We start from the raw sequence: 22,525 nt of genomic DNA on the forward strand, positions 1-22,525 counted from the left end.
GTCTGCTTAAACTAATAACACACAAACAATTCTACATTATCATGTCTTTATTGAACACACCGTATAAACATTCACAGTGCAGGATGGAAAAAGTATGTGAACAATTGGATTTAATAACTGCTTGACCCTCCTTTGGCAGCAATAACCTCAACCAAATGTTTTCTGTAGTTGCGGATCAGACTTGCACAACGGTCAGGAGGAATTTTGGACCACCTCTTTACAAAACTGTTTGGGTTCAGCAATATTCTTGGGATGTCTGGTGTGAATTGCTTTCTTGAGGTCATGCCACAGCATCTCAATCGGGTTGAGGTCAGGACTCTGACTGGGCCACTCCAGAAGGCATATTTTCTTCTGTTGAAGCCATTCTGTTGTTGATTTACTTATGTGTTTTGAGTCATTGTCCTGTTTCATCACCCAACTTCTGTTGAGCTTCAATTGGAGGACAGATAGGCTAACATTCTCCTGCAAAATGTATTGATAAACTTGGGAATTCATTTGGCCGTTGATGATAGCAAGTTGTCCAGGCCCAAACAACTCAACTGCAGTATCATCTGTCCACAGAATATTTTGCCAGTAGCGCTGTGGAACATCCAGGTGCACTTTTGCAAACTTCAGATGTGCAGCAATGTTTTTTTGGACAGCAGTGGCTTCTTCCGTGGTGTCCTCCCATGAACACCATTATTGTTTAGTGTTTTACGTGTCGTAGACTCGTCAACAGAGATGTTAGCATGTTCCAGAGATTTCTGTAAGTCTTTAGCTGACATTCTAGGATTCTTCTTAACCTCATTGAGCATTCTGCGCTGTGCTCTTGCAGTCATCTTTGCAGGACAGCCACTCCTAGGGAGAGTAGCAACAGTGCTAAATTTTCTCCATTTATAGACAATTTGTCTTACTGTGGATTGATGAACATCAAGGCTTTTAAAGATACTTTTGTAACCCTTTCCAGCTTTATGCAAGTCAACAATTCTTAATCTTATGTCTTCTGAATTCTCTCTTGTTAGGGGCATGGTTCACATCAGGCAATGCTTCTTGTGAATAGCAAACTCACATTTTGTGAGGGTTTTTTATAGGGCAAGGCAGCTCTAACCAACATCTTCAATATCGTCTCATTGATTGGACTCCAGGTTAGCTACCTCCAATTAGCTTTTGGAGAAGTCATTAGCCTAGGGGTTCACATACTTTCCCCAACCTATACTGTGAATGTTTAAATGATGTATTCAATATAGACAAAAAATAGAATAATTTGTGTGTTATTAGTTTAAGCACACTGTGTTTGTCTATTGTTGTGACTTAGATGAAGATCAGATCAAATTTGATGACCAATTTATGCTGAAATCCAGGTAATTCCAAAGGGTTAACATACTTTTCTTGCCATGAGATAAAGGACATTTTTTTAAATGAAAGATGTTCCTTTGACATGAAGGTTAACTATCCCTGCGTTTGGTCCCAAATTGCATAAAATGTCAAATGTACCACAAGGCTGGAGATTTAACACCAGGTTCATTTGTAAATCTATCTACTGTAATAGATCTAAAACGCTAACTAAAGAGATATTTTTATGAAAAACCATCAACATCTAATACACAAAACAACACAGTCCATTATGACTAAAAATCACGTGAAATGTACAGTAGGCAATAAGGTCAATGTTTATGTAAAATGTACAAAAACGAAGCAAGATAAGGAATCAAGATAAGGAAAGTGAAAGAAGAATACTGCGTTAGCGGAAACCTTTTCAGCTAAAGTCCCGGTTGATGAGTATCATGGGGGCGACCAGGGTCCAGACATAGAGGGTGAGACACACCCAACTGGAGCTGATCTTCACCCAAACCGCCGGCCACTTGCTGGTCATGGCATTGTATTCTGCATCAGGACTGTATAGGAAAAAAAGTATGATTTCTATATTAATATCTGAACAAATGTAATGGTGTGGATCTTTAAGAGAAATATCTATGGTTGAAGTATTATTTGCAGCATTGCTGTGTTGCTTTGCGGTCACTTTCATGTTAGAGAGCTAGAGCTGCCTTGTGTTGCGTGAGAGAGTTTAAATATAAATGTTGAACTATAAAAGATGTGAAGAGGCGACTCCGGGATGCTGGCCTTCTAGGCAGAGTTGCAAAGAAAAACCCATATCTCAGACTGGCCAATAAAAAGAAAAGATTAAGATGGGCAAAAGAACACAAACACTTGACAGAGGAACTCTGCTTAGAAGGCCAGCATCCCGGAGTCGCCTCTTCACTGTTGACGTTGAGATGGGTGTTTTGCGGGTATTATTTAATGAAGCTGCCAGTTGAGGACTTGTGAGGCGTCTGTTTCTCAAACTAGACACTCTAATGTACTTGTCCTCTTGCTCAGATGTGCACCGGGGCCACCCACCCCTCTTTCTATTCTGGTTAGAGACAGTTTGCTCTGTTCTGTGAAGGTAGTAGTACACAGCGTTGTACGAGATCAGTTTCTTGGCAATTTCTCGCATGGAATAGCCCTCATTTCTCAGAACAAGAATAGACTGACGAGTTTCAGAAGAAAGGTCTTTGTTTCTGGCCATTTTGAGCCTGTAATCGAACCCACAAATGCTGATGCTCCAGATACTCAACTAGTCTAACGCCAGTTTTATTGCTTCTTTAAGCAGGACAACCGTTTTCAGCTGTGCTAACATAATTGCTAAAGGGTTTTCTAATGATCAATTAGCCTTTTAAAATGATAAATTCGGATTAGCTAACACAACGTGCCATTGGAACACAGGAGTGATGGTTCCTGATAATGGGCCTCTGAACACCAATGCAGACATTCTATAAGAAATTAACCATTTCCAGCTACAATAGTCATTTACAACATTAACAATGTCTACACTGTATTTCTGATTAATTTGATGTTTTTTTAATGGACAGAAAATGTGCTTTTCTTTCAAAAACAAGGAAATTTGTAAGTGACCCTAAACTTTTGAACGGTAGTGTATATACTGTATTCTATACTATTCTACTGTATCTTAGTCTATGCCACTCTGACATTGCTCATCCATATATTTATATATTCTTAATTCCATTCCTTTACTTAGATTTGTGTGTATTTGGTATATGTTGTGAAATTGTTCGATATTGCTTGTTAGATATTGTTGCACTGTTGGAACTAGAAGCACAAGCATTTCGCTACACCTGCAATAACATCTGCTAAACACGTGTATGTGACCAATAACATTTTATTGAATTTTATTTGGAAGTCAACTTCACTCCAATCCAAATCTGCATAACCAAACTTGACACCATGGCTGTGTCTGAAAATGTTACTAGCTGTCAAATACTTGCTTCCTCCGTCCTTATTTCCTCAATTACTTTTAAAGCTCATTGGAGAAGGATGTGTGAGGGAGGGACCTTGGATCCTCTCCAAGGTCTGTCAAGAACAAATCCTCAAGGGGGAATTAAGGAAACAAGGGCGGAGGAAACAAGGGCGAAGGAAGCAAGGACTTGACAGCTAGTAACGTTTTCAGACGTAGCACTTCACGACGTTGGTAATCTGTGTAGTTTGGCCTTACTGACCTATACCAGTTGGTGAGAGTCATCATGATGTAGAGCGAAGCCAGGAAGAGCATGAAGTGGAAGAAGGAATAGCTGTACTGGACCATGTCCCTCTCGTTGTCCTCCACACGCCCGGGTCCATTCCTCCCCGCACCCGTCCCTCCCACCTCTTCGTCCGGTGTGCCCGCGTTACTCTCCTCCAGGGTCACTGTGTCGTTGGAGGCCATGGTCAACTTGTTCACCTGGCTGGTGTTGGATGAGCGGATGCTACAAGGACGTGAGCATTTACAATCATTATAAGAATTACAATTCATGAGAAATTCTAACATTTATAATAACTTCGAAAGCATTTATAAGCATTTGTAAATATGTATAAGCATGTATAATTATTCAATAAAGTTATAATGAAGTATAACCAAAGGTATTAGATTAAAAAGTCACAATCATGGATTGGATTGATAAAGCCCTTCAGAATGCTCAAACTGCAAACTGATATTCTAATTCCATGAACAGGGGGGGGGGGGTCACCAGTCACCAAATCCACTGATACTGTGTAGCAACAACAAATTGACATTACTTATATTTCCCAAACCACTATGTGCTATAGCTGTACCAAGGTCTGCCTTGCTGACCAATCATACCTGGAGTAGAGGATGCATAGAACGAAGATGGCCAATCCCACGATGCTCTGGGCGTCCCACCACTGCAGATAGGGAGAGGACAGGATGGGCTCCTCGGTGCCGATGATCACCACGGCCGTCTGGTTCTTAATCTCCAGAGGGGCCAGCGTGGGCACCAGTGTCTGTTGGAAGATGCTCAGCAGGCTGGGGTTGCATGTCCGGTCTAAGAGGGGAATTTAAAAATATATATATATTTTTTCTTATTATTTCTTTCGTTTATATCTTAATATTAATAATTACTTGTTTAAGAGGGGGTGGTGACTTTTGAGTTTAACTCGAGCTGAACAAATACATTTGCATTTAGCGTGGAGAATGGCGATGTGTTTGCAATTCATGGGCAAATGTTTCAAAGGATGTCAGTCTGACTGAGAAACTATTTGATCGTTCCCAATAATTATGAATATGATTGCATTTAAATGGTTAGATATATGAACAATGAACTGTTAATTTATTTGGTATTAATGAATAATGAACATAGATGAACAAGTCAGGGAGGCAGTGCTGTTAGGTCAGCAGCTTGTATAACAGTGGCTCTGACCAGGCTCGTTGGTCATGGCAGACCAGGTCAGATACATGGTGTACATGGTCATGATGGAGGACTGGAGTAGACCAGATCGGGGCTGGGATTCCTAAAAAAACAAACAAAGTAACTGTGATTTACAAAGGGATATCAAACATGGAAATACTGTCTGACTAGGCCTCAGTGGGGGTTTCTCCACGTAGCAAAGGGAGGATGGACCTCCGTTTTAAAACAACAATAAAAACATATTTAAAAATCCTCCTTGTAATAAATATATTTTTTAATACTTTTCATCTGTTTAACCACCACAAGTTTTTAAATCATCAGCCGCTACTGGCAGACGTGTGTTATAATTAAGGGCCTGGATTTGTTCTTGACCACATGACATTTTAGGATGTACTTTAAGCTGTACTAGGCCCACTGTGACATTTTTGATCATTTAAATTATGCTGTGGCTGCGCCTTGCATCACAAAGTTGGTCACAACTCAGAATCAACTGAATATGATTTGAAACTTAGTTTAGGCACGTCTCTCCACTAGATGCACACTGACTCTTGCAAATGGGTGGCAGGGTAGCAAAGTGGTTTGAGCATTGGGCCAGTAACCTAAAAGGTTGCAAGTTCAAATCTCTAAGCTGGCAAGGTGAAAAATCTGTTGATGTGCCCTTGAGCAAGGCACTTAGGCCTAATTGCTCCAGGGTTGCCGATGATAATAGGGAGAGTTGGGATATCCAATTCACACGTGTATTAATACACCCTTGTACATGTGTGAAATAGGACAAATATAAGCACCCACCAAATCAGTGAGCATTCTTTGTGTCAATGGTGTGCCCTTTGTTTATCAATTCCCCGTTAAATATATACTCAGTATTGAAGTTACTGTTAATCGCCGCATTTCCCCAGTAATCTAGAATGTTTGGTTATGGTGACTTCTGCTAATACATTGAATATAATATTATTCATTTACCAGTCTCATTCTCGTAGTGGACACGTTGTTTGGAGCGCTCAATAACTGTGCAACACTTTTGATGGAGAAGCTTAGGTTTATTTCATTCTATTTACCAGTTTTCTGGCAATTTCTTAATTATCTTTGTTTGGAACACGTCTGGTTTCCCTGTTTTGTCTAATCTTGTGTGAGCACATGCGCTTAAGCGTGCATAGATGTACCTGGCCTGCGTTCCAGGATAGGTGTGGCTTATGGTATTTACAGTGCCTTTAGAAAGTATTCATAACCCTTGACTTCTTCCACACTTTGTTGTGTTACAGACTGAATTCTAAATGGATTACATGTATTATTTTTCACACCCATCTACACACAATATCCCATAATGACACAGTGAAAACATGTTTTTAGAATTTTTGGCAAATGTATTGAAATAGAATTACAGAAATATCTCATTTACATAAGTATTAACAGCCCTGAGTCAATACATGTTAGAATCACCATTGGGAGCAATTCCAGCTTTGACTCTTTTTTTGGGTAAGTCTCTAAGAGCTATGCACACCTGGATTGTACAATATTTGCCCATTATTCTCTTCAACATTCTTCAAACTCTGTCAAATTGGTTGTTGATCATTGCTAGGCAACCATTTTCAAGTCTTGCCATAGATTTTCAAACAGATTTAAGTCAAAACTGTAACTTGGCCACTCAGGAACATTCATTGTCTTCTTGGTAAGCAACTCCTGTGTAGATTTGGCCTCGTGTTTTAGGTTATTTTACTGCAGAAAGGTGAATTCTTTGTGGAAATGTGGAAAGCCGACTGAACCAGCTTTTCCTCTAGGATTTTGCCTGTGCTTAACTCCACTACATTTCTTTTTTATCCTGAAAAATTCCCCAGTCCTTAACGATTGCAAGCATACCCATAACATAATGCAGCCACCACTATGCTTGAAAATATAGAGAGTAGCACTCAACAATGTGTTGTATTGTATTTGTCTCTGGTTTACTGACCCCTGCCTGCCTTGACCTGTCTATTGCCTACTCCTGTTGGAATATTAATCTATTGTTGATTCAACATGGTCTGCATCAAGTCCAGGGCCATTTCCCTTCCACCGCGCCGCCACTATGACTTCGGGATTGACCTTCTCCGTAGCACCACACCGCCCAAGGGGCATCTGTACTCGCCTCCAAGGCTATGGAGGACTACATTGGGCACTCCCTAGCTACTGGAATTATCCATCCCTCTTCTTCTCCCGCTGTCTTGTCCTTCATCTCCACGAAGAAGAACCCTGCGTCCGTGCATTGACAACCGGGGCTCAGTGACATCACTGTAAAGAACTGTTATCCGCTACCACTCTTTTCCTCTGCCTTCGAGCTGCTCCAGGGGGCCACTGAGTTCTCCAAGCTGGATCTACGTAACGGCTACCACGTGGTGTGGATACGAGAGTGGGATGAGTGGAAGACCGCCTTCAACACAGCCAGCGGCCACTACGAATATCTGGTCATGCCCTTTGGCCTCACCAACGCCCCTGCCGTGTTCCAGGCTCTGATGAATGATGTTCTCCGCGACATGCTGAACCAGTTCGCCTTCGTCTACATTGATGACATCTTCTCCAGCGCCTTCTGGAGAACCAGTTGTTTGTTAAGGCGGAAAAGTGCGAGCTCCATCGCTCCACCATTCCCTTTCTGGGCTACATCATCTCTGCTGGGAGTGTCAACGATGGATCCCGAGAAGGTGAAAGCGGTGGTGGGTTGGTTCCAGGGTGCAGCTCGTACCCTTTGTATACATCACACCTTTCATGTGTCCAGAGTCAAACCCATGTCTCACAGCCCTTTTTCTCCCGTTCTCTGTTTGTCTGTTGCCAGTTCGTCTTGTTTGTTCAAGTCAACCAGTGTTTTGTGTCTCAGCTCCTGTTTTTTCCAGTCTCTCTTTTCTCGCCCTCCTGGTTTTTGACCTTTGCATGTCCTGACCCTGCCTGCCTGCCGACCTGCACCTTTGCCCCCCTCTCGGTTACCGACCTCTGCCTTACCCTGAGCCTGCCTGCCGTCCGGTACCATTGCCCCACCTCTTGGTTTACTGACCCCTGCCTGCCTTGACCTGTCTATTGCCTCCCCCTGTTGGAATATTAAACTATTGTTTATTCAAAGAGGTCTGCATCTGGGTCTTACCTTCATGCCTGATATGTGCCTTTGTAGTGACTGGGTGTATTGATACACCATCCAAAGTGTAATTAATATCTTCCCCATGCTTAAAGGGATATCCCACTCAATGTTCACTTTTTTTCTTCATTGGAAAACCTCCCTGGTCTTTGTGGTTGAATCTGTATTTGAAATTCACTGCTCGACTGAGGGACCTTACATATAATTATTTGTGTGGGTTACAGGGATGAGGTAGTCATTCAAAAATCATGGTAAACACTATTATTGAAAAATTAAAGGAGAGCTGCAGACTCTAGGAGCTCAGATGCAATAATTGAATAACAGACAAGCTGTCTTCGTCAGGGTATATAACACTATTATTGCACAAAGAGTGAGTCCATGCAACTTATTAAGCACATGTTTACTCTTGAACTTATTTAGGCTTGCCACAACGATGGGTTGAATACTTGACTCAAGTTATTTCAGCTTTTCATTTTTGTACAAATGACATTATGATGTATTGTGTCTAGGCCAGTGACAAAATAATCTACATTTAATACATTTTAAATTCAGGCTGTAACACAACAAAATGTGGGAAAAGTCAAGGGGCGTGAATACTTTCTGAAGGCACTGTAAGTGCCCGCTTGGGTATGTTCTGGTCAGTTCTGTTTGACAATTCGTTTGGGTAGGATGCAACTGAGTGTAGTAGACCCCACCTGTTTCTTTATGCTTAGGACAGGTTATGTCTGATAGGAGGCTTTTTTCTTTTTCAATACTGACATTTTGAAGTCAGATATTTGTAAATATATCTACTTGTGAATTGATCACCGTCATCACCAGCGCTGTCTAAATAAATACAACACTAATTTCCACCTCTACCTTCCTGCCTCGTGCTGATTTTTTTTGTCCTTGCGACTGCTACAAGGTCCCTATTTTACACTCTAATAGTCCTATCTGTTGAATGAGGGCTCACCTGTACTCTGGGCATGACAGACACAACAGAGGCTACGGCACAGAGGAGCAAGTTGAAGCTGATGAAGAACTTGTTGAGTAGACAGCCCTCTGACCGAGTGTAGAACATGTACATCAGGATGATAACGATAAAGGCCATGACGTAGTTGAGTCCAGTTACAGCGAGCAAGGCTAGAGACGAGAGGATAGACCGAATCAGATTCAAGTTGCGTTGTTATTATGAAGCAGAACATATTCTGTCTAAGAGCATTATACAGAGTGTGTGCACTATTGACACCTGCATTTACTGTATGTTACGGTTACCATTTATTTAGCTGGTATTTACTTAATACAGTAATTACTCTTTTGGAATTCAAATAATTACTGTTATGTGCTATTTGGTACCAGGTAGTTACCAATTGTGGTGAATTGATATCACTTACTTTAAAAAAAGGTGAATACTTGCTAAAACATCAAATTAAACCTCCCATCAGCATTCCTAATCACCAAAACATCATTCATTTGGCTAATTTTTCTGACTGTTTGAGTGTGTGTGTGTTTATGTTCTTTTCACCCCCTCTTTCATTTTATTGCTTTACTGTTTACTAAGTGTGTTGCGATCGTAAGTGGATTTAAAAGTGGATTTGATTTGCCAGGAAGACTCACCTGCATACCAGCCCCTGGAGTTCCCTCTCTCCATGTTGTCCACCCAGGATTCATTCCAGGAGTGGGCAAAGTCCACCAGCAGAACCAGCTGGATCAGGATGAAGCAGAACGCCCCACAGGTACCCACCACAAACCATGCTACACACACACGCACGCACGCACGCACGCACGCACGCACGCACACACACACACACACACACACACACACACACACACACACACACACACACACACACACACACACACACACAGATAGAGACCATCATCACATGACACTTAAAGAAATTAATTATACTTTTTTTTTTACCACCTTTTCTCCCCAATTTCGTGATATCCAATTGCAATCCAAATGCGATCTTGTCTCATTGCTGCAGCTCCCCAACGGGCTCGGGAGAGGCGAAGGTCGAGTCATGCGTCCTCCGAAACATGACCCACCAATCCACGCTCCTTAACACCCACCGGAATCCAGCCGCTCCAATGTTTCGGAGGAAACACCGCTCAACTGATGACCGAAGTCAGCCTGCAGGCGCCTGGCCCACCAGAAGGAGTCGCTAGAGTGCGATGAGTCAAGTAAAACCCCCACGGCCAAACCCTCCCCTAACCCGGACAACGCTGGGCCAATTGTTCGCCGCCCTATGGGACTCCCGGTCACGGCCGGTTGTGACAAAGCCTGGGAAAGAACCCGGGTCTGTAGTGATACCAATCGGGAGGCCCTCATCATTATATTACACGTATCAACAAGCAGTTTCAAAAAATATTACTATTACATGATTATCATTGTGTATATCAATAATTAATAGTGTTAATATTACACTACATTTTAATATCAAAGACTAATTGTATATCCCTCATGTATGCTGATTGTGCATGGTATGCATGGTCAAAGGCTGCATTGATAAATCATAATAATATACAAATATCAACTATCACAAAATAATCTATGACCGAAAGGATTTCAATTGTGTCAATCTTACTGCGAGTAAAAGGCCCTTCAGGAATGTAAAAGGCACCGACTGTCACGGCAACCATGGCAGCCACCTTAAAGAACCAAAACCTGGGAGGGAGAGAGAGGTAATTTATCAACTAGTAAATATATGTGAATAGGCTTATGATGTCTAGCTGCTACGGAAAACTCTAGTTCAGTTATTCTCCACGGGTTCCTCGGCATGGTGGCCTGAAGCACGTTAGCTGAGTGACCCGTTGTGTATGAGATTATTTCACTAATATTGCCCTTGGTTGCGGCAGTGCGATAATCATATGAGTGAAAGTTGTCAGTGTCTTACCAGTCCCCCATTATGAGAATTGTTAAGTTACAAGCAGTGTACATGCTTTTTTGAGGTAGCACATTACAATCGTACCTGTATACGGGTTGAAAATTGCAGATTTGGGCACTTTTTTAAACTTCTTTGGGATAGGGGGCGGTATTTTGACGTCTGGATGAAAAGCGTGCCCAAAGTAAACTGCCTGCTACTCAGGCCCAGAAGCTAGGATACACATATAATTGGTAGATCTGGATAGAAAACACTCTAAAGTTTCTAAAACTGTTAAAATAATGTATGTGAGTATAACAGAACTTATTTGGCAGGCGAAACCCAGAGGACAAATCTTGTTGTTGTTGAGGTGACTGTGTTTTCTATTGGTTTTCTATGGGAAACTAGATTTATGAGGCACCTGTGGTTGCAGTTCTTTTGGCTTCCATGAGATGTCAACAGTCTTTAGAAATTGGTTGATGTTTTTCCTTTGAGAAATGAAGAAGTACAGCTGTTCAGACTGAGTGTCAAGCCAAATGTACTTTAGTTTGGTGCCATGCGCTCCACGTTGATTTTATCCGCTATTGAACACAGTATATTCCGTCTTAAATTTTATCGATTATTTACGTTTTAGGATACCTAAAGTTGGATTAGGAAAGTTGTTTGAAATGTTTGGACCAAGTTTACAGGTAATTTATTAGATAATTTGTAGTCATGTTGGGCGAGTTGGAACCGGTGTTTTTCTGAATCAAACGCGCAAATAAATGGACATTTTGGGTATATAAAGAAGCAATTTATCGAACAAAAGGACCATTTGTGATATTTCTGGGACATTTTTTCTGGGACATTTTGGAGTGCCAACAGAAGAAGATCTTTCAAGGTAAGGCATGACTTATATCGTTATTTCTGACTTTCGTGTCGCACCTCCCTGGTTGAAAAATGTTTGTCATGCATTTGTATTATGGGGCGCTGTCCAGATAATCGCAGGGTTTGCTTTCACCGTAACGCCTTTTTGAAATCTGACATGGTAGCTGGATTAACATGAAGTTAATCTTTATTTTTATGTATTACACTTGTGATTTCTTGAAAGTTAAATATTTATAGTAATTTCATTTGAATTTGGCGCTCTGCCATTTCACCGGATGTTGTCAAATCATTCCCGCTAAAAGGATTTGACCCCTAAGAAGTTTTAACCTTTATTTAACTAGGCAAGTCAGTTAAGAACAAATTCTTATTTTCAATGACGGTCTAGGAACAGTGGATTCACTGGCCTTGTTCAGGGGCAGAACGACAGATTTTTTACCTTGTCAGCTCGGGGATTTGATCTTGCAACCTCTTAGTTACTAGGCCAATGCTCTAACCACTAGGCTACCTAGCCACCCCATAAACACCTTAATTGGAACACAGTGGCTGTACAGTAACATGCTATACATGACGTAAGAGCCCTGGCTCTGCGCTTCACAGCGCTGTGTGGGTTTTGACTGACAGACGTTCTGAACTTGAGCATCTCACGCGACAAGAAGTTGCCCCCATCCCTCCTGCTAGTTTGGCAAACTTGCACATACTTTATTGTCTGTAAATGCTGGGGAATTCTGTAAATTAAGGAGGACAATGTATTTTGAAAGATGAGACGTTGAGGATTATAATAAATACCGCTTTGATGTCATAAAAGCAAGCCAAACAGCCGTGAGTCCAAATGTGCACTTCACATTTACATACAGTGGGGCAAAAAAAGTATTTAGTCAGCCACTAATTGTGCAAGTTCTCCCACTTAAAAAGATGAGAGAGGCCTGTAATTTTCATCATAGGTACACTTCAACTATGACAGACAAAATTAGGGAAAAAAATCCAGAAAATCACATTGTAGGATTTTTGCAAATTATGGTGGAAAATAAGTATTTGGTCACCTACAAATAAGCAACATTTCTGGCTCTCACAGACCTGTAACTTCTTCTTTAAGAGGCTCCTCTGTCCTCCACTCGTTACCTGTATTAATGGCACCTGTTTGAACTTGTTATCAGTATAAAAGACACCTGTCCACAACCTCAAACAGTCACACTCCAAACTCCACTATGGCCAAGACCAAAGAGCTGTCAAAGGACACCAGAAACAAAATTGTAGACCTGCACCAGGCTGGCAAGACTGAATCTGCAATAGGTAAGCAGCTTGGTTTGAAGAAATCAACTGTCGGAGCAATTATTAGGAAATGGAAGACATATAAGACCACTGATAATCTCCCTCGATCTGCGGCTCCACGCAAGATCTCACCCCGTGGGGTCAAAATGATCACAAGAACGGTGAGCAAAAATCCCAGAACCACACGGGGGGACCTAGTGAATGACCTGCAGAGAGCTGGGACCAAAGTAACAAAGCCTACCATCTGTAATACACTATGCCGCCAGGGACTCAAATCCTGCAGTGCCAGACGTGTCCCCCTGCTTAAGCCAGTACATGTCCAGGCCCGTCTGAAGTTTGCTAGAGAGCATTTGGATGATCCAGAAGAAGATTGGGAGAATGTCATATGGTCAGATCAAACCAAAATATAACTTTTTGGTAAAAACTCAACTCGCTGTGTTTGGAGGACAAAGAATGCTGAGTTGAATCCAAAGAACACCATTATTGACATCCAAAGAACACCAGTATTGAGATAAACTTTTGTTATTGACCAAATACTTATTTTCCACCATAATTTGCAAATAAATTAATTAAAAACCCTACAATGTGATTTTCTGGAATTTTTTTCTCTAATTTTGTCTGTCATAGTTGAAGTGTACCTATGATGAAAATTACAGGCCTCTCTCATCTTTTTAAGTGGGAGAACTTGCACAATTGGTGGCTGACTAAATACTTTTTTGCCCCACTGTATCATGAAACTCATGTCATATACTGTAGTGTCAACGTTTATGATCACTATGCTCGATGTACAGTTACAAGATGACATGGTGTTATACCATTGGTTGTTCTGAACAGAATGAGCCTATGTTTGTCTATTGTGATTTTTTTTTGTCTTGGCACACACACATGAATGCACTCATTACTCCTTTCTATGGGCACCAAAATGTAGATCTGTTTCCATTAATTACACTGTGAAAGCCTAAAGGTGTAATTTCGCATATTTTATAATTTAGCTAATCACGTTGGCAATAGACCAGGCTTTCAAATGATGCCCATCTGAACCAGATTCCGATTCATAATGGACCGTTTTTTTGGATTGTGTAAACAACATCAGTAATTGTGTGAGAGCGGAGACGCACAGTCGTGTTACAAACAAAACAACTACAAGTGCGCTTGCTCTGGTTTCTCAACGGCAGGAAGAGGAGAAAGCAAAACAACAACAAAAACGCATAGTTGAAGATTCTTCTTTGAGTCATAAAAGTGCCATGAAATGACTTAGGAACTGTGCACACTTTGGAGAGGTGTGTGGCTACTTGGAGACACCGGTTAGTCCTCTCACTCTAAATCTTGTCATGTTTTTTGTCTTATGTTGCACCTACCACACATTTTACAGGAATATTCTTCACATGTTACTGGTGAAAATTACAGTAAATGTCAACTTAACATAAAATCAACAGTGTAATGTTTGGATTCAGTCTTGTGTCTGGTGAACTGTTGTGTCCTCACCTTTGGTCTAATAATTTTACCATAATCTCAAACTGTTCCCTTTCCACTGCTACCATGGTTATGCATAGGCTTTCCATATTTCTTCTGTAAGAAACATGTCAATTCAGCCCTATCCATATAGACCAATTTCCACAAGTGTAAAAGGTTACTAATAAAAGGTATTCAACGAAATACTGACTTTAAAGTCAAAGTTGGCATTTAAGTTTAATTACATGTAGTAATAAGTAGCATGTGGGCCCTTTTTATTTTTCTGATGGGTGCGTTGCGTTATGGGGTGGGTACCCGTTGTGGATGGCGGAGCGCGGGTCTCGACTGTTCTTCACGTTGATCATGATCAGAGCGAACGCCAGGAAACACATGCTCATTCCGAAACACACCCGGTACACGGCTTTATAGCCCACTAAGATCGTACAGTTGATGTTTCCATTGATGCCTGCTCCGTCTTCACAGAACCCAGGAATCTACAGGCACAGACGGACATAGGCACAAACCATTCAGGTAAGTCTTATCTACTGTCCATTTCCATAGTCTGGCTGTGCGAGTCTGCAATTCAATAACATTACATTTCTGCTTTGGTACTGTAAATCAACAAGTTGGCTACTATCAGTACTGTACCACAAAACTGTCACAATTTATAAGTAACCAACCATAGTCATTCAACATTCCCATTTGGAATGAATATATGTCAATGTTTCAATTTAGACAGAGTTGCAATGTTAATGCACCTTAACATACAGTAAGGTTGCATTGGAAGTTGCAACTCTGTGTGTAGGCCCCCACCGTTTTAGGTATGTGTGACTTGACTCTTTTCACCAATAGCCTCCCCATGTATTCAAGCATTATTAAAGTAACAAATGATCATTCACCATATACACAAACATCTACTGACACAGCATGATTCATTGTCTCCATAACACCTCCACACACACACACACACACTTTATGTCTCACTCAGGAAGTGTGTGTATGAATTTAATTGATTGGCCCGTCTCCTACCTTTTTTAGCTGCTCGTCCACTCCTGGTGACAGCATGATACAGGCTATAATGGTCCCTAGCAACAGGATGAAGGCGTAGATGACTCGCGTAACCGTGGAGTTCTTGCTCTGGGGACAACATCTGCACAACAAGCATGTCGCACTGCTACACAGACACGGCACCTAGAGGGAAATAGAGGAGGGAAAATCATTGTCAAACGTTCTTGTGCGGTTGTAGATAGAGGTGAAAATCATTGCGAAACATTCCCCTAACATTGTAGGTCAGCTAGGGACAAGCCAGAGTCAGTGCAGACACTGAATGGACTGATTAACCTTCGTCTTGGCACTTGAAACACTACATACTGCAGCAATGTGGTGGTAGGCCTGAACCTAATCCAAACGCAATAAAAACAAGTCAACAACTGTCTTTTTGACCGTGGGGGTAAAATCAAGTGTACTTAGGAGAATTCGAGATATTGCTGTTACTTACTTATTCAACCAAGACAGAGAAACAACAAACATGTCTAATCCACCACAACAGTGATACAACAGTGTTACAGTAACCATTACAAAGGCATCACGGCATTGTACCTTTAAGACACCTGACTCTGTCAGCCCTAAGTAGCCTACTAGCTTGTAAACAACGTAATACCCCAGGCAGACAGACACAAGGTCAGCTTAGCCATGGGTAGCCAGAATATGGGCAAGCCGGCAAGACAAATCTTTTACACATGACTGATGAGAACCCTTACCTGTTCACCGGATGTGCTACCTGTCCCAGACCTGCTGTTTTCAACTCTCTAGAGACAGCAGGAGCAGTAGAGATACTCTCAATGATCGGCTATGAAAAGCCAACTGACATTTACTCCTGAGGTGCTGACTTGCTGCACCCTCGGCAACTACTGTGATTATTATTATTTGACCATGCTGGTCATTTATGAACATTTGAACATCTTGGCCATGTTCTGTTATAATCTCCACCCGGCACAGCCAGAAGAGGACTGGCCACCCCTCATAGCCTGGTTCCTCTCTAGGTTTCTTCCTAGGTTTTGGCCTTTCTAGGGAGTTTTTCCTAGCCACCGTGCTTCTACACCTGCATTGCTTGCTGTTTGGGTTTTAGGCTGGGTTTCTGTACAGCACTTTGAGATATCAGCTGATGTAAGAAGGGCTATATAAATAAATTTGATTTGATTTGATGAGGCTATCCTGTGGTTAACATAAACATGACCTGCTTTAGCTGGGTCAATGTGGAGAAGAACCAGGAATCACAAGTTGACTGTCTAATAACTAGACAGTTAAAATGGAGGTCAGAAGGCATTGGATTAGGCTTGTTGTTGTATGCGTTTGTCTCAATCCCAATACTACTCCCCAGCAAAGCCAAAATTCATATGTCTAGCGGCATGTACTAGAGTAGCTACTGAACGTCCTGGCCTACTAATGTTTTTGAAACTATTCATGGCAACGTTGTGGTGGATGTGTATTTGGTTGCTTGGCCGACACTTATTAGTTGGGTCTGAGATAAAGTACGACTGTATAACTTATCTCTGAGCTGCGCCCAATGCAGGACAAATGCCCCTTTGTCCTCTTATTGTTACATCATAACATATTTTGCTCTAGTCTAGGCTATAATATGACATCTCTAGTCTAGGCTATAATATGACGATAACACTGTATGAGATTGACAGAGATACATGTATTCCATGTAGACTATTATATGTCTGTTATTCCATGTAGACTATTATATGTTCTTTATTACATGTAGACTATTATATGTCTGTTATTACATGTAGACTATTATATGTACCTTATTCCATGTAGACTATAATATATTTGTTATTACATGTAGACTATTATATGTCTGTTATTCCATGTAGACTATTATATATCCGTTATTCCATGTAGACTATTATATGGACGTTATTCCATGTAGACTATTATGTATGTTATTACATGTAGACTATTATATGTACATTATTACATGTAGACTATTATATGTACGTTATTCCATGTAGACTATTATATGTACGTTATTCCATGTAGACTATTATATGTACGTTATTCCATGTAGACTATTATATGTACGTTATTCCATGTAGACTATTATATGTTTGTTATTACATGTAGACTATTATATGTTCGTTATTCCATGTAGACTATTATATGTACGTTATTCCACGTAGACTATTATATGTACGTTATTACATATAGACTATTATATGTCCGTTATTACATGTAGACTATTATGTACATTATTACATATAGACTATTATATGTACGTTATTCCATGTAGACTATTATATGTCGGTTATTACATGTAGACTATTATATGTACGTTATTACATGTAGGTTATATTGCTCCACATACATATTATGGCAACAGTTTAAGCATGCCATGGTCTTTGTTTTTGGACTTGGACAAGGCAGCAAGCACTGTTAATCCAATTAATCATGAGTAGAGCAGATGACTACTAGTAGCATGATTACCCCTTTAGGAATTACAGTAGACCCATACTATGTGTGTATTGTGGGCTACTTGGGAGAGGAAAATAGTTTGTTTCCCTTTTCCCTATGAAAATGTATATTCTAGTCTATAACTGTGAACACATATTGAGACCTGACATTTGTGGAGACCAGAGCAAGCCAGAGCAAAAGCAGAGGCAAATCAAAACCTTGTTTTCCACACAAGCAGATACATAACCAAGTCCTAGTCAATCACATAGGCTACCACCATTCGAGTCCGCTAGTTCAGGTAATTCGTTTCAAGATGAGTGACAGGCGCTTGCGCCTCCTCATGATTCTGACCTGTTGCTTACGTCACATCATCCTGACAACCTTGTATGAGTTCAGTCGAATATTGAGATACTATGCCATTCTTTATGTTTGTCACATATGTTAACCTGGTTCTTGTGAACAAATATATTCGTGATATCATATGAGAAGAAACGTACCCAGCTTGCGACAGAAAAGGCCGCCAAAACAGCTCCCATAATATTCCAGTTTCGGCTAAATCTATAGCGCTTTTCTTCCAGTAACGGCACCCGTTACGTTTCTGTCCCTCCAGGTTGAATTGTAAATGTAGATACAATTAGAGTACCAACTTTTGAAAATGGTAAATATTTGAATTAAACGATTTTGTTGTCGTGTCGTACAGGCGAGCCCTACTTCTTCAACTCGCGCAATCGTCTATGCTTTCTTGGTTACTGCAAACAGGGATACTTGGGACGTCCACACCCTAAATCCTAACCTTAACCATTATCCTAACCCTAACCTGAACAACAACCCTTACCTAACCCAAACCTCAACCTTTACTTTAACCGTTATAGATGTCAACTTCAGTGGGGGGACGTCAGAGTATGGACCTCTAAAGGATACCGCATAGCAAGGTGCTTGCTTTCTTGGCGGTGAATTATTTTTTACTATGCGTAACACAGGATGATGTCATTACGTTAACATCAGTACAGTCGATGCAATGTCGATGTTGCCGTGGCTGTGAATTCGAATGTCATTTTACTTTAGAGAGAACCTTGTTGCAATCGGAATCATCCCGTAATGCTGTCTGATATTGGTGTAAAATCAAACGTTTGAATTCCAACCTCAACATACAGTTTAAGCTACAGTTGACATTTTATTTAGTAACCTACACAAACACAAATCTGTCATTAATAAAATGTAAATATGAATGATTTCCTCTGTGGAGGCTAATTGTCAGATGTAATTTACACGATCTTGATTAAATATATTGTAGACCTAATAAAGCTTCCATTCAACATCCCGTGAGAAAACAACAACAACATAAAAAAACATATGTTGTCAATTTTAGGATGACATGTTAGCCTTCATGAACCCGAACCATACATTGGTAACAGTTCATTTGAACTGTACGTCACAACATGGTCATAAACATGACATAACAAATGTCAAAACCTGTCATGACATCTTATGTGACAAGGCTGTGTCATTTTGTAATCGTTATAACAGTAGTAATTACATAAGTTGACCAAACAATACTACTTACCCACTTAAGTAATTTTATGCCAATATTATGACACTGTTATGACGTTAAGTTCATAAAAAGTGTTACTCATAGCTACAGTGCATTCGGAAACTATTCAGACCCCTTGACTTTTTACACATTTTGTTATGTTACAGCCTTATTCTAAAATTGATTAAATAGTTTTTCCCCGTCATCAATCTACATCAAATTCCACATAATGACAAAGCAAAAACAGGTTTTTAGAAATTTTTGCAAATGTATAAATAAAAATGGAAATATCGCAATTTACATAATAACTATTCAGACCCTTTACTCAGTACTTTGTTGTAGCACATTTCACAGCGATTACAGCCACGAGACTTCTTGGGTATGACGCTACAAGCTGGGCACACCTGTATTTGGGGAGTTTCTCCTATTCTTCTCTGAAGATCCTCTCAAGCTCTGTCAGGTTCGACGGGGAGCGTCGCTGCACAGCTATTTCCAGGTCTCTCCAGAGATGTTTGATCTGTTCAAGTCCGGGCTCTGGCTGGGCCATTCAAGAACATTCATAGACTTGTCCCGAAGCCACTCCTGCCACTGTCTTTGCTGTGTGCTTAGGGTCATTGTCCTGTTGGAAGGTGAACCTTCGTCCCAGTCTGAGGTCCTGAGCTCTCTGGATCAGGTTTTCATCAATGATCTCTCTGTACTTTGCTCCATTCATCTTTCCCTCAATCCTGACTAGTCTAGTGTTACAAAACTTCTTCCATTTAAGAATGATGGAGGCCCCTGTGTTCTTGGGGACCTTCAATGCTGTAGAAATGTTTTGGTAGCCTTCCCCAGGTCTGTGCCTCGACACAATCCTGTCTCGGAGCTCTACAGACAGTTCATTCAACCTCATGGCTTGGTTTTGGTTCTGGTTCTACCCCTTTGCAGAATCAACAGTGATGCCTCTGTAATAGGGCCAGACAGCTCAGTCTCCTGGTCAACAGCTCCTGGTCAACACCTTTGACCAGCTGAGCACCACAATCCTTGAAAACCTAAAGAGAGAAGAGTCATTAACAAAACAGATACTTCTCATCCTATTTCTCATCCTACCAAAACGGCCACCTTTACTGAAAGAAAAGTAATGTCGGCAACCATTACATTGGTCCAGTGGCGATTTTAGCATGTACATCTTGATGGGGCAAACTCCCCAAATTGTTTTTAGATGCATGCCAGCAAAGCCACTACACAACTCTAAACAATACATTAATTGCACTAATATTGTGACAAATGGTGCCCACAAACTGCTAGGGCCTACATAAAGCTGTCCCAACAGCAGAGCTTTCTTTTCAGCACCATGGAGTGAGTCCTTACCAAATCAGATCAAATTGTATTTGTCACATACGCATTTTCAGCAGATGTTATTGTGGGTGTAGCGAAATCCTTGTGTTCCTAGCTCCAACAGTGCAGTAGTATCTAACAGTGCAGTAGTATCTAAAAACGATTCACAACAATACACCCAAATCTAAAAGTATAAGAAATTAAGAAATATATAAATATTAGATTGAGCAATGTCGTGGCATGTGTGGCATTGACTAAAATACAGTCTATACATATGAGATGATTAAAGCAGTATGGAAACATTATTTAAACATTATTAAAGTGACTAGTGTTCCATTATTAAAGTAGCCAGTGATTCCAAGTCTAGGTATATAGGGCAGCAGCCTCTAAAGTACAGGGTTGCATAACCAGGTGGAGTCCGCCTAGTGATGGCTATTTAACAGTCTGATGGCCTTAAGATAAAAGCTGTTTTTCAGTCTCTCGGTCTCAGCTTTGATGCACCTGTACTGACCTCGCCTTCTGGATGATAGCGGGGTGAACATGTTTGGCTCGGGTGGTTGATGTCCTTGATGATCTTTTTGGCCTTCCTGTGACATTGGATGCTGTAGGTGTCCTGGAGGGCAGGTAGTTTGTCCGCGGTGATGCGTTGGGCAGACCGCACCACCCTCTGGAAAACCCTGCGGTTGCAGGTGGTGCAGTTGCAGTACCAGGCGGTGATACAGCCCGACAGGATGCTCTCAATTGTGCATCTGTTGTCACGCCTTGACCTTAGAGTTCCTTATTATTTTCTATGTTTGGTTAGGTCAGGGTGTGACTCGGGTGGGAAAGTCTATGTTTTCTATTTCTTTGTTTTTGGCCATGTGTGTGTTTCCCAATCAGAGGCAGCTGTCTATCGTTGTCTCTGATTGGGGATCACATATAAGTTGTCATTTTCTTTTTGGGTTTTGTGGGATCTTGTTTTCTGTATAGTTTCTTAGCCTTACAGAACTGTGCGCTTTCGTTTTTTTTGTATTTGTTTGTTGCAGGTTTAGCACTACTAAGTTTTACGTTCGTTGTGTTGTTTATTGGTTTTTGGTGGAATATTAATAAAGGTAATGTACGCCTACCACGCTGTACCTTGGTCTGGTCATTCTCCAAACAAGGAGCTTAACATTTCTAAAAGTTTTAGGGGCCAAGACAAATTTCTTCAGCCTCCTGAGGTTGAAGAGGCACTGTTTCACCATCTTCACCAAACTGTCTGTGTGGGTGGACCATTTCAGATTGTCAGTGATGTGTAAGCCGAGGAGCTTGAAGCTTCCCACCTTCTCCACTGCGGTCCTGTTGATGTGGATAGGGGTGTGCTCCCTCTGCTGTTTCCTGAAGTCCATGATCAGTTCCTTTGTTTTGTTGACGTTGAGTGAGAGGTTATTTTCCTGCACCACTCTCCCAGGGCCCTGACTTCCTCCCCGTAGGCTGTCTTGTCATTGTAGGCGAGTTTAACTCGGGTCGCAATTGGGGCCTAAATCACCATCTGAAGTGTAACTGCCTAGTTACAGTTAACAGAGCCTTACTTGAGTGGTTAAAGTCACGTGATTCCATGAAAGTGAATATAATGTACACTTCATTTTTGGTTGTAGTTCTTTTTTTAACTGTTTTTAATATGATTTGTTTATGTTTTGTTTTAGAAATGGAATATGCCTATATAAAACAATTTAAATATATTCCAAAGGAACATCAGGAGAAACTTGATTAAAAGTGTTACAATTGTGCCATCTAGAGGGGATATAATATAGTGTTATTGACCAGTTCTAAAATGGAAAAGATTTGATAAATAAACTCATCTTCAAGGTTATGATGTTTTTATTTGATAATTCAGGATTCTCCACTAACGAACAGCGGGAGTTTCATTTGATTATAATTTGTGCCACATATTACATCCATACATTTTTTGTAATTTATTTTGTTGTTCTAAGAAAGTAAGCTCAAAGAACAAGTG

At 40.8% G+C, this 22,525-nt stretch overlaps 1 protein-coding gene across 1 annotated transcript; it reads right to left on the reverse strand.

Moving 5' to 3' along the window:
* Positions 1–1,285: 1,285 nt before the first annotated feature.
* LOC112267353 (serine incorporator 1) lies at positions 1,286–18,638 on the reverse strand. The gene is made up of 10 exons (XM_024445639.2): positions 18,203–18,638; positions 15,276–15,437; positions 14,562–14,740; positions 10,383–10,462; positions 9,409–9,546; positions 8,765–8,934; positions 4,731–4,821; positions 4,154–4,355; positions 3,534–3,779; positions 1,286–1,874 (listed from the first exon to the last, which is right to left on the reverse strand). Exons 1-10 carry the CDS (start codon positions 18,239–18,241, stop codon positions 1,736–1,738), a joined length of 1,446 nt encoding a protein of 481 aa, XP_024301407.1. The 5' UTR covers positions 18,242–18,638; the 3' UTR covers positions 1,286–1,735.
* Between the last annotated feature and the right edge of the window lie 3,887 nt (positions 18,639–22,525).

This window comes from Oncorhynchus tshawytscha, linkage group LG02, assembly GCF_018296145.1.
Source record: "Oncorhynchus tshawytscha isolate Ot180627B linkage group LG02, Otsh_v2.0, whole genome shotgun sequence".
Classification (NCBI taxonomy): Eukaryota; Metazoa; Chordata; class Actinopteri; order Salmoniformes; family Salmonidae; genus Oncorhynchus; species Oncorhynchus tshawytscha.

What these genes read in the sequence shown, in the direction of transcription:
- LOC112267353 (XM_024445639.2), bottom strand. Translation starts at nt 18,241, where the DNA reads ATGGGAGCTGTTTTGGCGGCCTTTTCTGTCGCAAGCTGG. An exon ending in CGCTCCGCCATCCACAACGG is followed by an intron (nt 10,463 to 14,561) that starts GTACCCACCCCA and finishes TCTCCCTCCCAG; the next exon opens with GTTTTGGTTCTTTAAGGTGG. An exon ending in CTGTCATGCCCAGAGTACAG is followed by an intron (nt 4,822 to 8,764) that starts GTGAGCCCTCAT and finishes TTGTTTTTTTAG; the next exon opens with GAATCCCAGCCCCGATCTGG.